General features: G+C 40.5%; 4 protein-coding genes across 4 annotated transcripts; 2 read left to right on the top strand and 2 right to left on the bottom strand.

The window, feature by feature from the left end:
• Positions 1-62: 62 nt before the first annotated feature.
• On the top strand, positions 63-1,833 carry LOC311000238 (CCN family member 1-like). Its single transcript, XM_083990896.1, has 5 exons — positions 63-191; positions 284-497; positions 592-933; positions 1,083-1,288; positions 1,455-1,833. Exons 1-5 carry the CDS (start codon positions 150-152, stop codon positions 1,755-1,757), a joined length of 1,107 nt encoding a protein of 368 aa, XP_083847022.1. The 5' UTR covers positions 63-149; the 3' UTR covers positions 1,758-1,833.
• A 2,353-nt stretch (positions 1,834-4,186) lies between these two features.
• Positions 4,187-11,547, bottom strand: LOC311000421 (outer dense fiber protein 2-like). The gene is made up of 17 exons (XM_083991131.1): positions 11,508-11,547; positions 11,009-11,183; positions 10,766-10,889; positions 10,477-10,608; positions 10,225-10,299; positions 9,811-9,882; positions 9,598-9,714; positions 8,846-9,031; positions 8,613-8,722; positions 8,372-8,507; positions 8,036-8,146; positions 7,318-7,422; positions 6,618-6,776; positions 6,130-6,230; positions 5,873-6,035; positions 5,062-5,187; positions 4,187-4,951 (listed from the first exon to the last, which is right to left on the bottom strand). The coding sequence occupies exons 2-17, from the start codon at positions 11,170-11,172 to the stop codon at positions 4,778-4,780; spliced, it is 2,055 nt and encodes a 684-aa protein (XP_083847257.1). The 5' UTR covers positions 11,173-11,183; positions 11,508-11,547; the 3' UTR covers positions 4,187-4,777.
• A 217-nt stretch (positions 11,548-11,764) lies between these two features.
• ift22 (intraflagellar transport 22 homolog (Chlamydomonas)) lies at positions 11,765-13,810 on the top strand. Its single transcript, XM_083990848.1, has 5 exons — positions 11,765-12,033; positions 12,692-12,774; positions 13,040-13,126; positions 13,244-13,446; positions 13,532-13,810. The coding sequence occupies exons 1-5, from the start codon at positions 11,995-11,997 to the stop codon at positions 13,678-13,680; spliced, it is 561 nt and encodes a 186-aa protein (XP_083846974.1). The 5' UTR covers positions 11,765-11,994; the 3' UTR covers positions 13,681-13,810.
• A 136-nt stretch (positions 13,811-13,946) lies between these two features.
• LOC311001224 (ATP synthase subunit g, mitochondrial-like) lies at positions 13,947-15,294 on the bottom strand. The gene is made up of 3 exons (XM_083992249.1): positions 15,160-15,294; positions 14,716-14,876; positions 13,947-14,124 (listed from the first exon to the last, which is right to left on the bottom strand). The coding sequence occupies exons 1-3, from the start codon at positions 15,209-15,211 to the stop codon at positions 14,026-14,028; spliced, it is 312 nt and encodes a 103-aa protein (XP_083848375.1). The 5' UTR covers positions 15,212-15,294; the 3' UTR covers positions 13,947-14,025.
• Positions 15,295-15,650: the final 356 nt, after the last annotated feature.

The raw sequence follows: 15,650 nt of genomic DNA, 5'->3' as shown, positions 1-15,650 counted from the left end.
TTCGGGACACCTCTTCAGAGTGTATAAAAGGAGATGGGGACTCCAAAAGAGAGAAAAGAGAGCAGGCACTCGCCAACTCGCTGCCAGGTCTGGTGTTATAATAAACAGACGATTACTTACTCAGGAAAGAAGAGCTTCAGCCTCCGAGGATGTGGAAAGTTGTTGTCGTTGGGATCCTCTGCGTTACACTGGTGAGCCAGTTCACTCGGTTGCTTATTAGCTATTATTAGATGATCTCTATTGGAAGCAAACTTGTAACTAGACGTTTTATGTTTTTCCTCAGGTGTCAGCCTCATGCCCAATGGACTGTCAGTGTCCCTCCGAGCCGCCCACATGTGCAGCAGGAGTCAGTCTAATGCTGGACGCCTGCGGATGCTGTAAAGTTTGTGCTCGGCAGCTCTTTGAGGACTGCAGCAGGACACAGCCATGTGACCACACAAAGGGACTGGAGTGTAACTTTGGAGGTGAATTTGGTTCCGCTAAAGGCATCTGCCGAGGTACAGTGACTTCTCTTGATCTTGTCTTGTGTTTTTCATCATTTGCTCACTTTGATTCTCAACCTAACTGCTTTCCCTCTTTCTGTGAAATCAGCAAAATCAGATGGAAGAACTTGCGAGTACAACAACAAGATTTACCAGAACGGGGAAATCTTCCGTCCAAACTGCAAACATCAATGCACTTGCATGGACGGTGCTGTTGGATGTGTCTCCTTGTGTCCACATGAGCTCTCGCTGCCCAAACTGGGTTGTGCCAAACCCAGGCGGGTCAAGGTGCCAGGACAGTGCTGTGAACAACTCGTCTGCCCCGAAGAAGCAAAGCCAGAGAGCTCTGCAGTGAAGAGGCACAGGAAAAAGGACAGAGCGTATGAAGACGACCTCACCAGCAAGAATGAGTTGGCTCCAGTGTGGGGAGGAGGGCTGCAGTCTTTAGCCGGTGAGTAATATTACATAGTGTTCTTTTTGCTGTCTAAGAGGGCTTGTATTTAAAATTGTACTAGTAGCTACATGTCTTGATTCCTCTATGTTTTCATCAGTGTCAGTTGGGTCAGTTAACCTTTTGAACCCTCTTTTTTGTCTGATCAGCTTTCAGGAGTCACCCAGTGGGGCACATGGTCACCAGAGGAACCAAGTGCGTGTCTCAGACCACAGCTTGGTCCCCCTGCTCCAAATCCTGTGGCACTGGAGTGTCCTTGAGGGTCACCAACAGCAACGCCCAGTGCAAACGGGTGAAGGAGACTCGGGTCTGTGAAGTCCGCCCATGCAACCCAGTGGCCTTGGTCAGATTGAAGGTAGGCTTTTATAAACAGATTTTTTTAGCTGATTTAATACAGATACTGATGTATCATTTTTATAACATGTTAGTCAGTGCAGTTAGCATCCTTTAAAAAGCACAGTCTTCCTCCCTGAAATGCATCATTTAACACGTATTTCCATGACTTTTTTCCCCTTCAACAGAAAGGTCACAAATGCAGCCACGTAGAAAAAGCCAGCCGTCCAGCTAAACTGTCCTACGCGGGCTGCGATAGCCTTAAAAAGTTCCGGCCAACTTACTGTGGGTCTTGCACAGATGGACGATGCTGCAGGCCACATCGGACCACGACGGTACCCGTGCGCTTCAGATGCAGAAACGGAGACACCTTCAGCAGGATGGTGATGATGATCGAGTCCTGCGAGTGTAACTTCAACTGCTCCGACAGCAGCGAGAAGACGCCTGCACTCTACAGACTTTTTAATGACATACACAAACAGAAGATGTAAACTTTTCAATAGAAGTGGAAAGAAGAACAGTTGAGCATGGACAGACAGATTAAAGAAAATGCACTGTGAGGTTTCAGACACTTGGTAGGAAGACTTAAGTGAACTGTGCTGTTGATGATTTTGCTTCATAACACTGGAGCCTTTTGGTTTGCTTCTTTGTGAAGCTGTTGTTTTTACATTGATAAAATTCTTATTTTTCTAGTTTACCAATTTATTGTTCTCCACTTTCATTGTTATTGACATACATATTTAAGCCTCTCTGACAAGACATAGCCCATGTCAGCATGGAAATGATGTGAAAACTATGGCAGCTACATTATACAATATGTCACCATGTTTCTGTTGATTTACTGTACCTACTCATTTTTATTTATATTAAGACCTTATGTTTCATACTTCCCCTAATGCATTCTTACTTTTATGACATTGCTTCAACACCTTGTTCTCTACACTGTCTGTATGTAAAATGTTGAAATATGACTGAAGGCAGGACACATGTTGTGTATGTAATTTGGCCAATTCACCGCTGAATCGTCAGTCTCGCAATTTATTTTTTTCACAAATAAACATTAGAAAACCCAACAAACTGGACCAATGATTTAATATAAGGGTGAAAAGTAAACACATAGTTTGGCAGTTGCAGTAATCAGAAAAACGAGGCTACTCTCTGGGGGTCTGTTAAAATAATTTTCAGTAGGAAATGAGCTATACTGTTTCAGCTGCATATGGCTGACCCACTTCTGAGAGGGACCAACATGTCACCGAATAGTTCAGGGAATGACTAATGTAAACCTCAGAGTGGTTTTCCTGCTGTTGGACAGATGCTGTACGCAAACCACAAAAGTTTGTTTTGCGAAAAAGTTCTAGCGTAGTGGGAAATAATGTAAACTCTCCGTGCGGATTTATTATATGCATAATGGAGGATGATCGCACATGAAGGGTCAGATTTGGATGGACTTCCCTTCACATGTTGTCTTTCAAAAGTCACAGTGTTTGTACAGCAGTTGGTCTACTTTGTGTGACCTTTGTAAATCATTTTAATACAGTAAAGCTTTTGTTTTTTGTTTTTGGCTCAGCAGAATCAAAGTTGTTAAAAAAAAAAAAAAAGGACAAATGGGTCATCCAACTCATTTGAGCCTAATGAGCACATAAGCTCAGGGTGTGTCCCACCATGCTGCTGTGTTCGTTGTGATACCAACCACATTGCCAGAAGTCAGATCTAGGGTTGTTTTCCAGCAAACAGCAGAGAGAAGCAAATTCCCAAGGAATGATCAACAGAATTACGTAAACGGGCAAGACCAGGAGACTGAGAACAAGAGCAAAGGAAAAACAGGGGTACTGACGCACGCACAGATGAAATGGTTCCATCCCCTGACCGAGAACACAATAGAGCTTTGTCTCCGAGAACTTGAGAGGAGCACTGCTCACCCAGGGGGGAATACGTCCGCTACAAAGACACACCACAGCCTCGCAGAAGTTCTGGATGATTGTAGTTTATTACCATAGATACAGTATAGGGGAACACAAATCAAGCAGGAACACAGGAGGACAAGAACATCCAAGTACAGTGTAAGACAAAGACAGTTGAGGTTTTTAGGTAAATCGTGCTGCAGCAGATACCTGCATCCCTCTGTGCCCTAAAGCCTCGCAAAACATTAAAAAAAACTTCCATTAGAGAAACACGAGAGCGAACTTCAGCGCGTCAGCGGTTTGGAAATATCCCAGTGTTGCATGTGTCTCAGCAATTATGTGTGCAACCCTAAAGGCGTAAGCTTCACAGCTGACAGCTAAACAATTGATTTTAAGCATAATTCATCTCAGTCCAGCTGAGAGTGAGAACATGAACACGTTCAGTATTCATCACGCCTCGCTATGATCGACATACACAAGCTTGTTTTCTGCATTAGACAGTGAAATTAGACTTTGAGGGTGTCAAGGCTCCACATTTTATACACACCAGCATTAGCATTATTGACTGATGGTTTTAATGGGAGCAAAGCTGGAGGATATTCAAGTTTAAATGGAGCACCGTGTTAAACGTGGTTTATTCTACCACTGGTAAACTTGACTAGGACATATGCACCAGTTTAATGGTAAAAAAAAAAAAGTTTTTTTTTTTTAAAGCAATACCTTTCTTCCTTAACAATTTGTGTCATAATTAGATGTACATATGGCTTTAAAAAAATGGCAAAAAAAAGCTTGTTGATCAGGAGCCAGTTGCACAGACACAAACACAGAAGTAAATATTTACAAAGGTAAAACTGACGACCAAATTCACAACAGACTCCACTTGACAGAGGAGAAAAGATAGCTAAGAAAACACTTCCACCTAGTGGCACATTACTTTGACCTCAACTGAAAGCCCCTCTTATTTTCTACGTATCATGTAGTAGTCCCTGAAATATCACAAAATCGCAGGAACTGTCTCTTACAGTTACCGTGAATTGCTTCTTTTATTGCAAACAACAGTCAAAACAAACAGCATCCAAATTGAAGCCATTTGAGAAATAAAGCTCTGCATTTGTAAAGCTGGAAACAATGAATAACATGAGTGACACAGCAATTCATCAATATTCAAAACTGTTGGCAATTCATTTCCTGTCAACACAGATGTACCTGAGCTACCTGAGCTGAGCTGTCTAGAATTACATGTATGCAACTGGCTCCTGGTCATAGGGGAGAAAGACACAGTAGCACCGAGAGTTCACAGTCTAAAATGTGCAAACACTTGAAAATATTATGTAACCTTTCTTATGTCATGAGATAAAAACAGGTATTGAAACTTCTCACTTCACAACTGCAGGTTTCAATTACATCGATAGGGAGGGGCTGTCAAAGACCCGGCTAAATGAAGAAGTAGATATCTAAAGATAGCCCAGAGCTAGAAAATAAATGCTTTTACTTCCTCTAAAAAAAGTTATGAAAATTCCAGTCTCCATTGTCTTTTTTTAGAAATATGACATGACATTTTTTTAAATAAATAAATACAGAAAATGTAAAACAAAATGACAAATCCCTGATCATTTTAGAAAATATGATGAACCAAAAGTCGACGATTGCAGTCCCTCGTCAAACATGGTCTTATAAGAGTTTTTGAGGAAGTCAACATAGTTCTGAATGCTTTGTTTGTGGCTCTCTGATTGGTCCAGGCTGAGCTGCAGGTCCTTCAGACGCACCTCAAACTGTTTCTCTGCCTTCAGATTCAGATAGAGACAGTTTGTTACCGACAACAGAACATCTCTGTTTGGATTTGGGGGGAAAATTCTACCTCTCTGTGTTATAGAAATACAAACACGATACTCACAGTCAGCTTGCTCTGGCGAAGAAGCTTCAGCTCCTTATCCCTTCTGCTCTTCTCCGCTTCCAGCTCCAGGATTTTGGTCCTAAGAGACTCTTCTCTGGAATGAGCCTGGTCTGTTACCTTGTTTACCTGGACACATGAAAGCACTTGAAGTTACCAAAGTGTAGATCTTTCTTTTTTTGAAAACAGGTACCATTTCAGACTCAGACAGCAGAAAAAACTTTTGTCATACATCGTTTCTATAAGGTTTCTTTCATGTTTGCTGACGCCTTTGATTAACTGCACTGTAACATTATTCTGTTATTTTATATCTTTTTTACTATGTTTTAGTTGTTCTGTCTCCCTTTCTGTTTTACTTATCTGTTTTAATTCTTTTTATATCTGTTTTAATTCTTTTTATATCTGTTTTAATTATTTCTCTTGTCTGTTTTTAAATGTTTGCTTTTTATGTTCTTATTTTGCTAATATGTAAAGCACCTTGAGTTGTCTTGTTGCGGAAATGTGCTATACAAATAAACTTGCCTTGCCTTGCCTTGCCTAAGGTAACATAGGATAACGACTAAAATTGCAACATCCGCTTTGTTGCAGATGCTCTTCAAAATGTACAACTAAAAAAAAGCACAAGAATCCACTAAGAATCCACTTGAGTGTTGAATTGCACCTGTCCTGTTATTAATTAAGTTTGAATTCAAGTCATATGGTCAACTGATGGCATTTTCTTGCAATCTTCGAGACAGCAGTATACCACAGAATCAGAAAAACAAAACCCTTTGATGATTTATGGCGCCAGTCAGACGTCACTGCTGTAGCCTACCTGTTGTGTGACGTCTGATAAAGCCGCCTCCAGCTGCCGGTTCAGGGCCTGGCACTCGGTCGTGCGCTGGTCCAGCTGCCGGTTGCTGTAGCTCAGGGCTTCCTCCTGAGCCGCCAGCTTCCGTATGAGCTCCAGGTTCTCCTGCTGCAGCTGGTCCATTTGCCTACAATCAGGTGAACACTTTCTATGTTCAAATCTGGGCGACACACAAACATCTAGGTGCTAGAAAAACAGACAAGACAAAACGGAGGTCTTACTTCTGGAGAGAGTTCACTTTCTCGTGTAGTTGTGCATTGGCCTCATGGATGGATTCTTTCATCTCCGCAGAAGAGCTCAGCAATTTTGTCTGAGTCTCCATCTGTACGTGCAAAAAGTGACACTCAGAATTGCGGCGGTGACATCACTTGAACAGCTCACGAGCAAAAATGAGGGTTTCACATCACATGCAAGTGGATACAATAACTTGCGAAATGGACAATTCAGCATCTGTGATGTGGGTGATTAAAAAGGACACACACAAACACAGCACAGGACACTCACAAACTGTTAGGTAAACACAACCTAAATGTTTCCACTGCAATCATTGTTTTGTTTTTTTCTGAATCACAAACAGCAAAACTCACAGCAGGACCAGAAAACACGATGCACCAGTGGACACATGGGGTTGCACTACAGCCTAGTGGTCAGATGTGGGAAAATGACTACATTTCATTATTCTCTGACCACCGCAGCTCTCGTTGCACACCTTAACCTGCAGTTGCCTAATGGACTCTGACTTTTCTGAACACTTCCTCTCTGAGCGCCGCAGGTTCTCCTGGCACTCGAAGAGGCTCTGCTCGGCTGCACTCAGTAACTCAGGGTAAGCCATCAGTTCCTCCACACGCGCCTGCAGCTCCTGCCTCACCTGGGCTCAAGAAGGAGTGGAGTATTGAGAGGGGACAAAATATTAGCCTAAAGACTAATCAGACCTCTCACAGTAAAACCCTGACCACTCAGAGATGCAGATAATCCTTTAAGCGTGCAAAACATACCGAGCCTCCTTCTTAGACACAGCTTTGGGGGTTGTTAAGCGTTGTTAAGCGTTTTATCGTCCAGAACAAACAATGAAGGCTTTGGTTATTTAATAATAAAGGCTTTGGTTAAACACATGCAGATCCAGATGTAACAAATGTTATGCAGCTGAAAAAGCACTAGGAAAATCTAACAGCAGTCTGACTGGCCATTCAGCAGCAGCAGCAGCAGGAGCAATGCTGCAGAGGTGTGCCAACTGGAAAAGGTGAAGTACGGTTAGAATTTGTTAGAAAAGAATAAGACATTAGTTATAATATATATATATATAACATGAATATGGTTGGGCATTGACATTTTCTGCAGATCAAATGTGGGCAACATTTTTGTGAACTATAGGAAGAAAAAAAAAAACTTTAAGGAAGCAGTGGGTTTACCTTATCAGCTGCTGTATCTTTTCCGTCATACATCTCTTTCGTTTCTCTTAAAATATTTGTATATTTTATTCTTAGATCTTCTATTTCAGCCTGAAGTTCTGAAACCTAGAAAGAAAAAATCACAACACTATAATCAAGGCTTCTGTGTCCTTCCCTACAGCAGCAAAACTAGCACTGAACTTGCGCTGCTGCTGAATTATTCATTCAGAAATCTCAATAAAACACGTTCAGTGTAAATAAAAGGCTGCTGACATAACCACTATGATCATACTTGTCTTTGTATAGCACCCTTCATTGTTTTCTGCCTCAAACACACATTTTACAACATGAAAGATCAATTTAAAAAAAATTGTTAGAAAAGCACAAAGACAAGATACATAATTTATTGCATAAAAACAAAGGATTAAAAGATTAGAAGTTGTCTGGGAAAAACACAACAGTTTGTAGTCTTAAACTTTTTTTGCTATGAGGTCTCTGGCCTTATGTTCATTATCAGTTTATTTAGAAATAGCATCTGTGGTTCACATACACCTAAGAACACTTCACATTTTCTTTTAAGGCATAGTTCGCAGACATTAATATGACATGGGTGTTTTTTAAGCAGTATTTTTTTTAAAAAGTGTTAATATTAAGTCCTTATTTAACCTTTAAAGTCAGTCAACAAATATGAAAATGAAAGAAAAGTAAAAAAAAAAAAAAAAAAAAAGCAAATGTCCACCTGTAATTGACTCTGGTCGGCTTGATGTTTCCTCTCCTGGGACACAACCTTCTCCTCTATCAGCTCAGCCTCACAATCAGCCAGCTGCTGCTCCAACTGAGCAACAGATACCTGTCATCACACAAACAACAAAACTGTTTCAGAATTAAAGTCACAGGGACAAAGAATAAGAATTCTTCCATTCTGTAATATGACGTACAACAAATGTGGATCCAGCAGGAACTAAAAACAATCATAAAAACTGACCTTACACCTCATATCAGTCTATACAAATAATCATAGACATGTTTATACATGTGTTTTTTCTGCATGTGCAAGCTGTTTAGTAACTTGTACCTTGAGTGTTACATTATTGACGCAGAGTTCTCCATGTTCAGCGCTGAGTTTTTCGACGCGCTGCATCACAGTTTCGTTAGCTGCAGTTAGCTCGCCTTTCTCCCTCTGCAGCCGCGCCGTCAAGTCTACGATTTGACTTCAATGGAGATGCACATTTAACGTTCATTAGTGAAGGCTGACACGTATTGATTTCCAACAGATCCCAGACAAGGTTGCTGTGTGTAATTGAGAAAATACAAACCTTTTTAACAAATCTACGTGTGCTTCAAGCTTGTCTTTCTCATCCGTCATCTGCTCCTTCTGCCGTCTCCTTGCATCTCTTTCTAAACGGATATTGGCAAGCTGAGCATCCTTTAGTCCGACCAAGAAGAAAGAAAGACAAAACCAGATACTCAGATGTGACCATGGATAGAGAAAAGAAGATTTTCAACCCCCCCCCCCCCCCCCAAAAAAAAAGCCATTCTGACTTAATACCTTTTCTTTCAGCTGTTCATAGCATTTCTCAATGGCAACTTCAAATCTCTCGGCTCTCACTTTCTGTGCTCGTGTGGCTTTCTTGAGAGACTCTTTGTCCTCTGCTGCCCTCTCAGTCAAAGAGGTAATGGAGCCTCTCAGATCTTCAATCTCCATCTTCTGCTCAGTCAATGTTCTTTCCAAAGTCTAGGAGACACCACAAACCCACAAGGACACAGAAAAAACTCTCAAATTTGTATGTTTAGATTCTTTTCGTTTTGATTTAACCTTTTCTGTTTGTATGTTGTATTGTATGTATTTGTGTTTGTATGTCATTGCATGTTTCAATAGAAACTTTCAAATTTCACATATTTCTATTGTTTTGATGCCCATAAGAAAAAATAGTCGCTCTTTCATGTAAGAAAAAACAAAAAAACAAAAAAATATCTCAATGTAGTTTTACACCATTTCTCTGTGGTGTACACAAAACACTCAGAGGAGCTGAATCCTGTGAGGTTGGTCCTGGTGGGTTAGGTCGGTGCTACATGTGATACTTAAGACTGTTTTGTTGTGATAGATCAATATAGATAACTGAAGTGTTTCTGATTATAGGCTGTGTGTATTTCTCTGTGGACTGAGCACTGTGATGGTTTGACAGGATTAATATATAATAGGACCTACATCTGCTTTATTGAAAATCTCACAACATGGGACCTTTGAAGTGTTTTGATAAGAGATGTGTTGGCTGATCAAGCGCTCAGGTGTTCATATACCCGCAGCTGTGCAGTCAGAAGGTTGTTTTCAGCCTCCTTGTTCAGCAGCTGTCCCTGCAGGTGAACACGAGTCGCCTCCACAGACTTGGTCATGTGAACTGCAGACTTTATGTTGTCCTGTGAAAGCAAATGTGGACAGATGTTTTACAATGCAGTTATTTTGTTTGTTTTGTCTGCAGGAATGTCTGTATCATAATATTCCACTATATTCACCTTCTCCTCTCTCCGTAGATCCATCAGCTCCTCTACTCTTCTTTCTGTCTCGATCAAATCTTTTTTTAAATGCTTGACGAGGAAAACAAAAGAATTGGTTACTGGATGATTAGAAAACTGAAATTGCACAATTTGACAGTTATGATTAAATAATAATGTTCTGTCTAACAGTGCAATTATCGCATCAATTTAGTAAGCTGTATTAGTAACCCTGCCCTTGACATTAATTTAACCAGATCTTACTGCCTCCACCATCCATACCTCTACTCAGGATAAGCTATTAACCTTAGATAAGTAGATTATCCCTTTTCACAGACTAAATCTTCGACTAGGTTGCCTCCAGCCGAATTCGCCTACATGTAAATAAAGCTCCCTTCCTTTCAACTATTTCTTAAACGTATAAAAAAGACTCACTTCATTTTCATTTTCAGCCTGTGTGATCTTCTTCAGCAAGATGTCGACCTGTTGGTCAGAATCAACTCGATTGGCCTGCACAGAAAGACATGAGTTACGACAATAAGATAAAAGGATATTGGGGGGAGATGCACAAGTTTCATTTGTTGTTATTAACTATAAGTACCTACAGCTCTACTATGCACTAACAATCTAAACCCCATGACTTGTGATGCTAAGCAAATATCCAATGTAGTGGGTATTACAACAAACCTCAGCATCCTGGAGCCGCTTCAATTTCTGCCGAACAGATTTATTTATTCGTTTAAAATCATCCAACTTCTCCAGCAAAAGTCCTCTCTGCCTTGCAATTCGCCGTTTATCCACAGCAGAGTGTCTTGAATCCTTAATTGACATAGAAATAGACAAAGAAGTTACACCACTGGGTCATGAATATTAAAATTGTGTCTAATGTAGGTAAATTATTCAGGTTGGACACATCGATGGTCTATATTTGAACCACTTTGATGTAAACCATGCATTTGATGCAGCGACAACATACAGCAAATTCTTCTTCCATTGCCTCTTTAAAAGACACAAGTTGTATGGCAGCAGAGTTGGCAGCTGCTTCTGCATCCATCAGTATTTTCAGGAAAGGGCTTTTTCCACCAGCAAAGTCTCCGGAACTGAAAGAAAAAAAGGAAGACAAGGTGCATTGAGTAACTTCAGCTGTGGATAGTTGGATGTTACGCTTCAAAAACAGGGCTGTGAGTCTATTGTGTCCACACACATCCTAGGACCTCACCAACAGATGTCAACCTCTGGGGTTCTTGTCTGAAGACTGCTGCGTGTCCTGCTTCTTCTCCCTGGGTCTTGGAAGCTATCAAGATCACCACAACTCAAAGTGAGATCATCCCTGAAAGAGCTGAAACCAAGGGAGGGACTCTGGATTTCATTCTCTGGAGACATGCCTATACCTACTGGCAAAACGACATACAGCAGATTAGTTTTCATTTTCATCCACACACAGGGAGTTAATTAATACAAAATGACTTAAAATGAGCTTAGTTACTCCACACAGTTAAGTTCTTTACTATCAAGGGCAGTGAGACTCGTTGCCAAGCAAGCTTAGCTTAGGGACAGACGGGACCTGGTTAAGTGGCTGCTAGGCTTTACGTTGCATTACAGACAGCCGCCATTCTACTAAGCAAACCCACTCACATCTACTCTGTATTTATAGGCGCCGAAACCTTAAATCACCTAATAAAACAATGCCAGTGGAAATGTAAATACTATTTACTTACGCTCTCTCCTTGTGTCGGTTGCGAACAACGCTTTTCCAAACTGAAGAGGCGCCGCCCCGCCCCCCATCTTAAAGCTCGAAGATGATTGGTTGGCTCTGAGGCGACGTAATGACACGGATTTATTTGCTCGCCTCTGATTGGTTTGAAAGCGGTAAAGTAGGCGGGACTACACTTAATTTAAGTGACGAGCAGCCAATGAACGAAAGGAAACAAAGAGACCAGTTGAAACCATAGAAACGAAGAGGAAGTTTACTGCCACGGTGTCTCAAACCACCCTCGAGTAGCATCAAATTACGGAGAATATTGACATTTTATTCATTTAATCGAGAAAACCCCACACACTCGGAATAATAACAATACTATTCTTTTGTTATTCTATACCCAGCTACTCGCTGAGTGTTATTAATTTAGTTAACACAGCTCGGCGGTGAGGCTTCTTCATGTAAAATTAGCTGAAAGCTAACTCTTTGGTGCCTGTCGAGTGGAAATGTTCAAAGCAAAAATACTCTTTATTGGTCCCACTGAGGTAAGTGAATACCTTTTGAGTTCTGCAGCGTGACTTATTTTTTACTGTCGAGCATGGTGGGGAACAATATGATGATGATTTCAACAGTGAAAGCGCAACATAGCATGTGATAGTAAGTAGCTTCTTACCGTAACGTTACACAGCAACCAGCTCACAGCAAAAAAACACAGTTACAACACTGTTGTCGTTTTGAACCTGTGTAAGGTTTTCAGAAGTGCCTAACTTAGCTTTATATATTTGTATTTATGTTCAGTAAAAGCAGGCAGTATAGGATAGTAATACTGACTGGTCTGTTTCTTAAATTGTGTATTTCTATTTACCTTTTTACACAGTAGACAGGTTGGCTTGTCATTGTAGGAAAAGCACAGGTGTAACTAATAACATAAATGATGGCTATTTCCCCGTTGGCTGTCACAATAAACAGTACTGTACAGGTAAATGGGAAACAGACTTTATTGATTTATTAGTAACGTGTGTGTGTGTGTCCTCCTGCTGTAAGATTTAAATGTCTGCCATTCTGCCATGAAAAATGTCTACAAGATTCATTTCATTTTGTGTAGTTAAGTGAACATAGTATTTTGAATTGATACATTTTAAACTCCTTAATGAGGTCAAAGTGTACTTGCATTGTAAATGATGATGCCTGTCTGTTTTGCAGAGTGGGAAAACGAGTATTGCCAATTTTCTCTCTGACACATCAGATAATCTGGGAAGTGACTACCATCCAACTCAGGGAGTCAGGTAACTGTGTCAACTTTACTGCTATATACTGGTGCAGAGAGTTTAACCTAAGTTGCATGAATCATTGAGAGGGTGGAGGTAACTTTAGGTCAATGAATGCCTGTAACACTGGGGTCAACTTGTATAAAATCAGTGACATCACTGAATAGATTATTAGCTCTAACCTGTTATGATCAGTTTGAAATACTGTGCAATATCAAATATCTTGAGGTATGACTTGCAGATTTTACACAAAACACATGCAATTGTTTACACTTGTTTTAAGGATACTGGAATTTGAATCGCAACCTCAAGGCAGTGGTACCAACAAAACATGTGAAGTTGAACTTTGGGACTGTTCGGGAAATTTTAAGTAAGTTGAATAGATCATTAACATATGTTCATTTATTAAAAAAGGTTTTACCCTGTCCCACCTTGTGATTTTGAAGTCCTATTCCTTTGATAATTATTTCCCCTTTTCTTCATTCAGATTTGAATCATGCTGGCCTGCACTTATGAAGGACACCAGCGGTATGGTGGTCATCTTTAATCCAGATGTTCCAAGGCAACTCAAGGAAATAGAGACGTGGCATTCGATGTTTATCTCCTCTCAAGGTTTGCAGGACAATCAGTGCTTACTCATAGCTCACCACAAGCCTGGCAGCGGAGAAGTTGACGAACACCTGCCTCTAGGTAATCCCACTGCAGGCCTCCCACAGCTGCTGTTTGAGTTAGTAATACCATTTCTCAGCTAACATGCTCATTCTTTCTCATGCAGCCTCACACTTGAGTAGACTCCCACTTATCCACTCGAACCTGGAGGAGGATCCAGAGGCTGTAAGAAGAGCTTTCAACAGATACTTGGGAACTGTTGTAAACACGATGTCAGAGAGTCGGGAGAGAGAAGAGATGTCGATCATTACATAGCAACAAAGATCAATGAAATATGGAGCCTAAATGCAGAAAAAAAAACATTGTCAGCATCTTCAATCTCTGTTTAACATTTCCAAACACCTCATTAATATCACATCTTTACTGCAATTTAGTTGTGCATGAAATGTCCTTAAACCCCCTCTAAACTTTATATTTTCCTACAGTAAGAAGTTCTTCTTCAGTTTTGGTGTCTGTTTGTGTATGTCTTTTGTGAATAAAATGTTACTCACGCTGGAAATGAATACTCTGGAGTTACATAATAGAATATAAACATCTGTTTATTTGAAAATTTGGTGCTTGTTGTTGAGACTGTGTAGAGGAAAGAGAGAAGTTCAGTATTTAGACATCATATCCAATAATGCCTCCCTTGCCAATGCACTCTCCAATGTAGAACCACATCAGCACTTCTGTGGCCACGAGTCCGTTCCTTAAGGCGTCCTACAGAAAGAGATAAAAACACTTTAAGTCAAGAAAATTGCAGAGAATAGCAATAATTTACACTTAAATGAGACCTGTCATTGTAACATTGAAGATATACAGAAAAAAAACCTTTACATGCTATTTCAGTACCACCAATATGCACACACTGATTTATCTCATCAAGGTCAGTTGTAGGTATGTCACTGATATGTCTGAACTTTGTGTAATTATTAACTTTTGCCAAAAAACTTTGCACAAATTTCCCATTTAAAGTAATTGGTGTGTTTAAGATGGCATTCGGCCAACCTCCACTGGTAGCCTATTTCATTTCTGTGGCCCACCATTTATTTATATATTGTTTGACTCAGTCATTTAAACAAAATGTGACGGCTCCAAATTACTGAACAGGTTTCTTGGCCATGTTACATAACAGCCAAAACAGGTATGATGAACACATTATGAATTGCATCTGCTCCTTATTCAACACAGGTTTACATTTTTGCTGAATTAAGCCAAAGAAAAGTTAATTCACCTATTGCTGACTTCGCAACTCAGGGTTCAAGCACTCCTCGGTGACAGAAAGGCAGTTATCAGACTTGTCAGACTCACCTTAACTGTGACCTGTGCCAGCCGTCCTGTCTGGTAGCTCTTAACGAGGCCTTGAGCTGCCTCTATGGCTTTGGGGATCTCAGCCGGAGACGGTGGGACGAGCTCCACCCGGGCATAGTGCCAGAAGGTCGCCAGTCGTGGTTTGGAGTATGTGACAGCGGCTGCAAGCGACACACAAGCACACGGTGTCTTCAGTACGGAAGCTGAGAAGCAGCAACGTAAAAAAAAAAAAAAAGCCAGAACAACCTCGCAGAAAGATAAAACGTTGTTAAGAAAAACCTGCTGCAGTGGTTCATACGTATACCGTATTGACACCTGTGCAGACGTGCAGAGGTCACACTGAAGTTGCGCTGCTGTGACAACGTGATCGAGCCGATGGTACAAAGTTTACTCCACTGACTCAAGTTTGTAATCGATTAAAAAAAAGGCAGCAAATTAACTTACCACCGACTAAAGTCGGTACTTTAGCAACGAGCTTCTGTACTGCCTGAGCCATGGTGAAGACTGGACAAGTCTCTGGACAAGACTCCAGGAAAAGGAAGAAAGAAGGAAAAAATAAAGTGGCGTTGAAGAGTTTCCGGGTCGCTGATTTCAAAATAAAAGGTGGTTTCGAAACTTGAAGGGAAGATATTTTCAAAATTAAAGCTTCAGAAACCAAAACTGGGTTTGAAAACAAAAACAATTTCAGCGCAGTTGAGAAAAAAAAACTAAACTGTCTCCATAAAAAAAAAATATTAAAGAGTCAAAGAAAGACAGCTTTATTTTAGATTAAATGAAGGACTGTTGTGACATGTATGACAAAACACAAAAAACAACAGATCAAAGGCTAACAGGAGAGATTCAACTTTAAATTCTTAAGAGACAAAAATCAGTCAAACTGCATTAAAGTGATTTTGCACCCAGTTGGAAAGGCCACAGATAAAGATCTCCACACA

Source organism: Trachurus trachurus (assembly GCF_905171665.1).
Source record: "Trachurus trachurus genome assembly, chromosome: 17".
Taxonomy (NCBI): domain Eukaryota; kingdom Metazoa; phylum Chordata; class Actinopteri; order Carangiformes; family Carangidae; genus Trachurus; species Trachurus trachurus.
The sequence above is the reverse complement of the archived record's forward strand: the minus strand, read 5'-3'. Positions and strand labels throughout refer to the sequence as shown.

Bases quoted from the DNA above. Each gene is read 5' to 3' on its own strand.
- LOC311000238 (XM_083990896.1), top strand. From the start codon at position 150: ATGTGGAAAGTTGTTGTCGTTGGGATCCTCTGCGTTACACTG. The intron at 192-283 runs GTGAGCCAGTTC...GTTTTTCCTCAG, and splicing joins GGATCCTCTGCGTTACACTG to GTGTCAGCCTCATGCCCAAT. The intron at 498-591 runs GTACAGTGACTT...CTGTGAAATCAG, and splicing joins CGCTAAAGGCATCTGCCGAG to CAAAATCAGATGGAAGAACT.
- LOC311000421 (XM_083991131.1), bottom strand. From the start codon at position 11,172: ATGTCTCCAGAGAATGAAATCCAGAGTCCCTCCCTTGGTTTCAGCTCT. The intron at 9,883-10,224 runs GTGAGTCTTTTT...TTCCTCGTCAAG, and splicing joins AGGCTGAAAATGAAAATGAA to CATTTAAAAAAAGATTTGAT. The intron at 8,723-8,845 runs GTATTAAGTCAG...GTCGGACTAAAG, and splicing joins ATGAACAGCTGAAAGAAAAG to GATGCTCAGCTTGCCAATAT.
- ift22 (XM_083990848.1), top strand. From the start codon at position 11,995: ATGTTCAAAGCAAAAATACTCTTTATTGGTCCCACTGAG. The intron at 12,775-13,039 runs GTAACTGTGTCA...ACTTGTTTTAAG, and splicing joins CATCCAACTCAGGGAGTCAG to GATACTGGAATTTGAATCGC. The intron at 13,127-13,243 runs GTAAGTTGAATA...TTCTTCATTCAG, and splicing joins GACTGTTCGGGAAATTTTAA to ATTTGAATCATGCTGGCCTG.
- LOC311001224 (XM_083992249.1), bottom strand. From the start codon at position 15,211: ATGGCTCAGGCAGTACAGAAGCTCGTTGCTAAAGTACCGACTTTAGTC. The intron at 14,877-15,159 runs GTAAGTTAATTT...TGTCGCTTGCAG, and splicing joins AGTACCGACTTTAGTCGGTG to CCGCTGTCACATACTCCAAA. The intron at 14,125-14,715 runs GTGAGTCTGACA...CTCTTTCTGTAG, and splicing joins TGGCACAGGTCACAGTTAAG to GACGCCTTAAGGAACGGACT.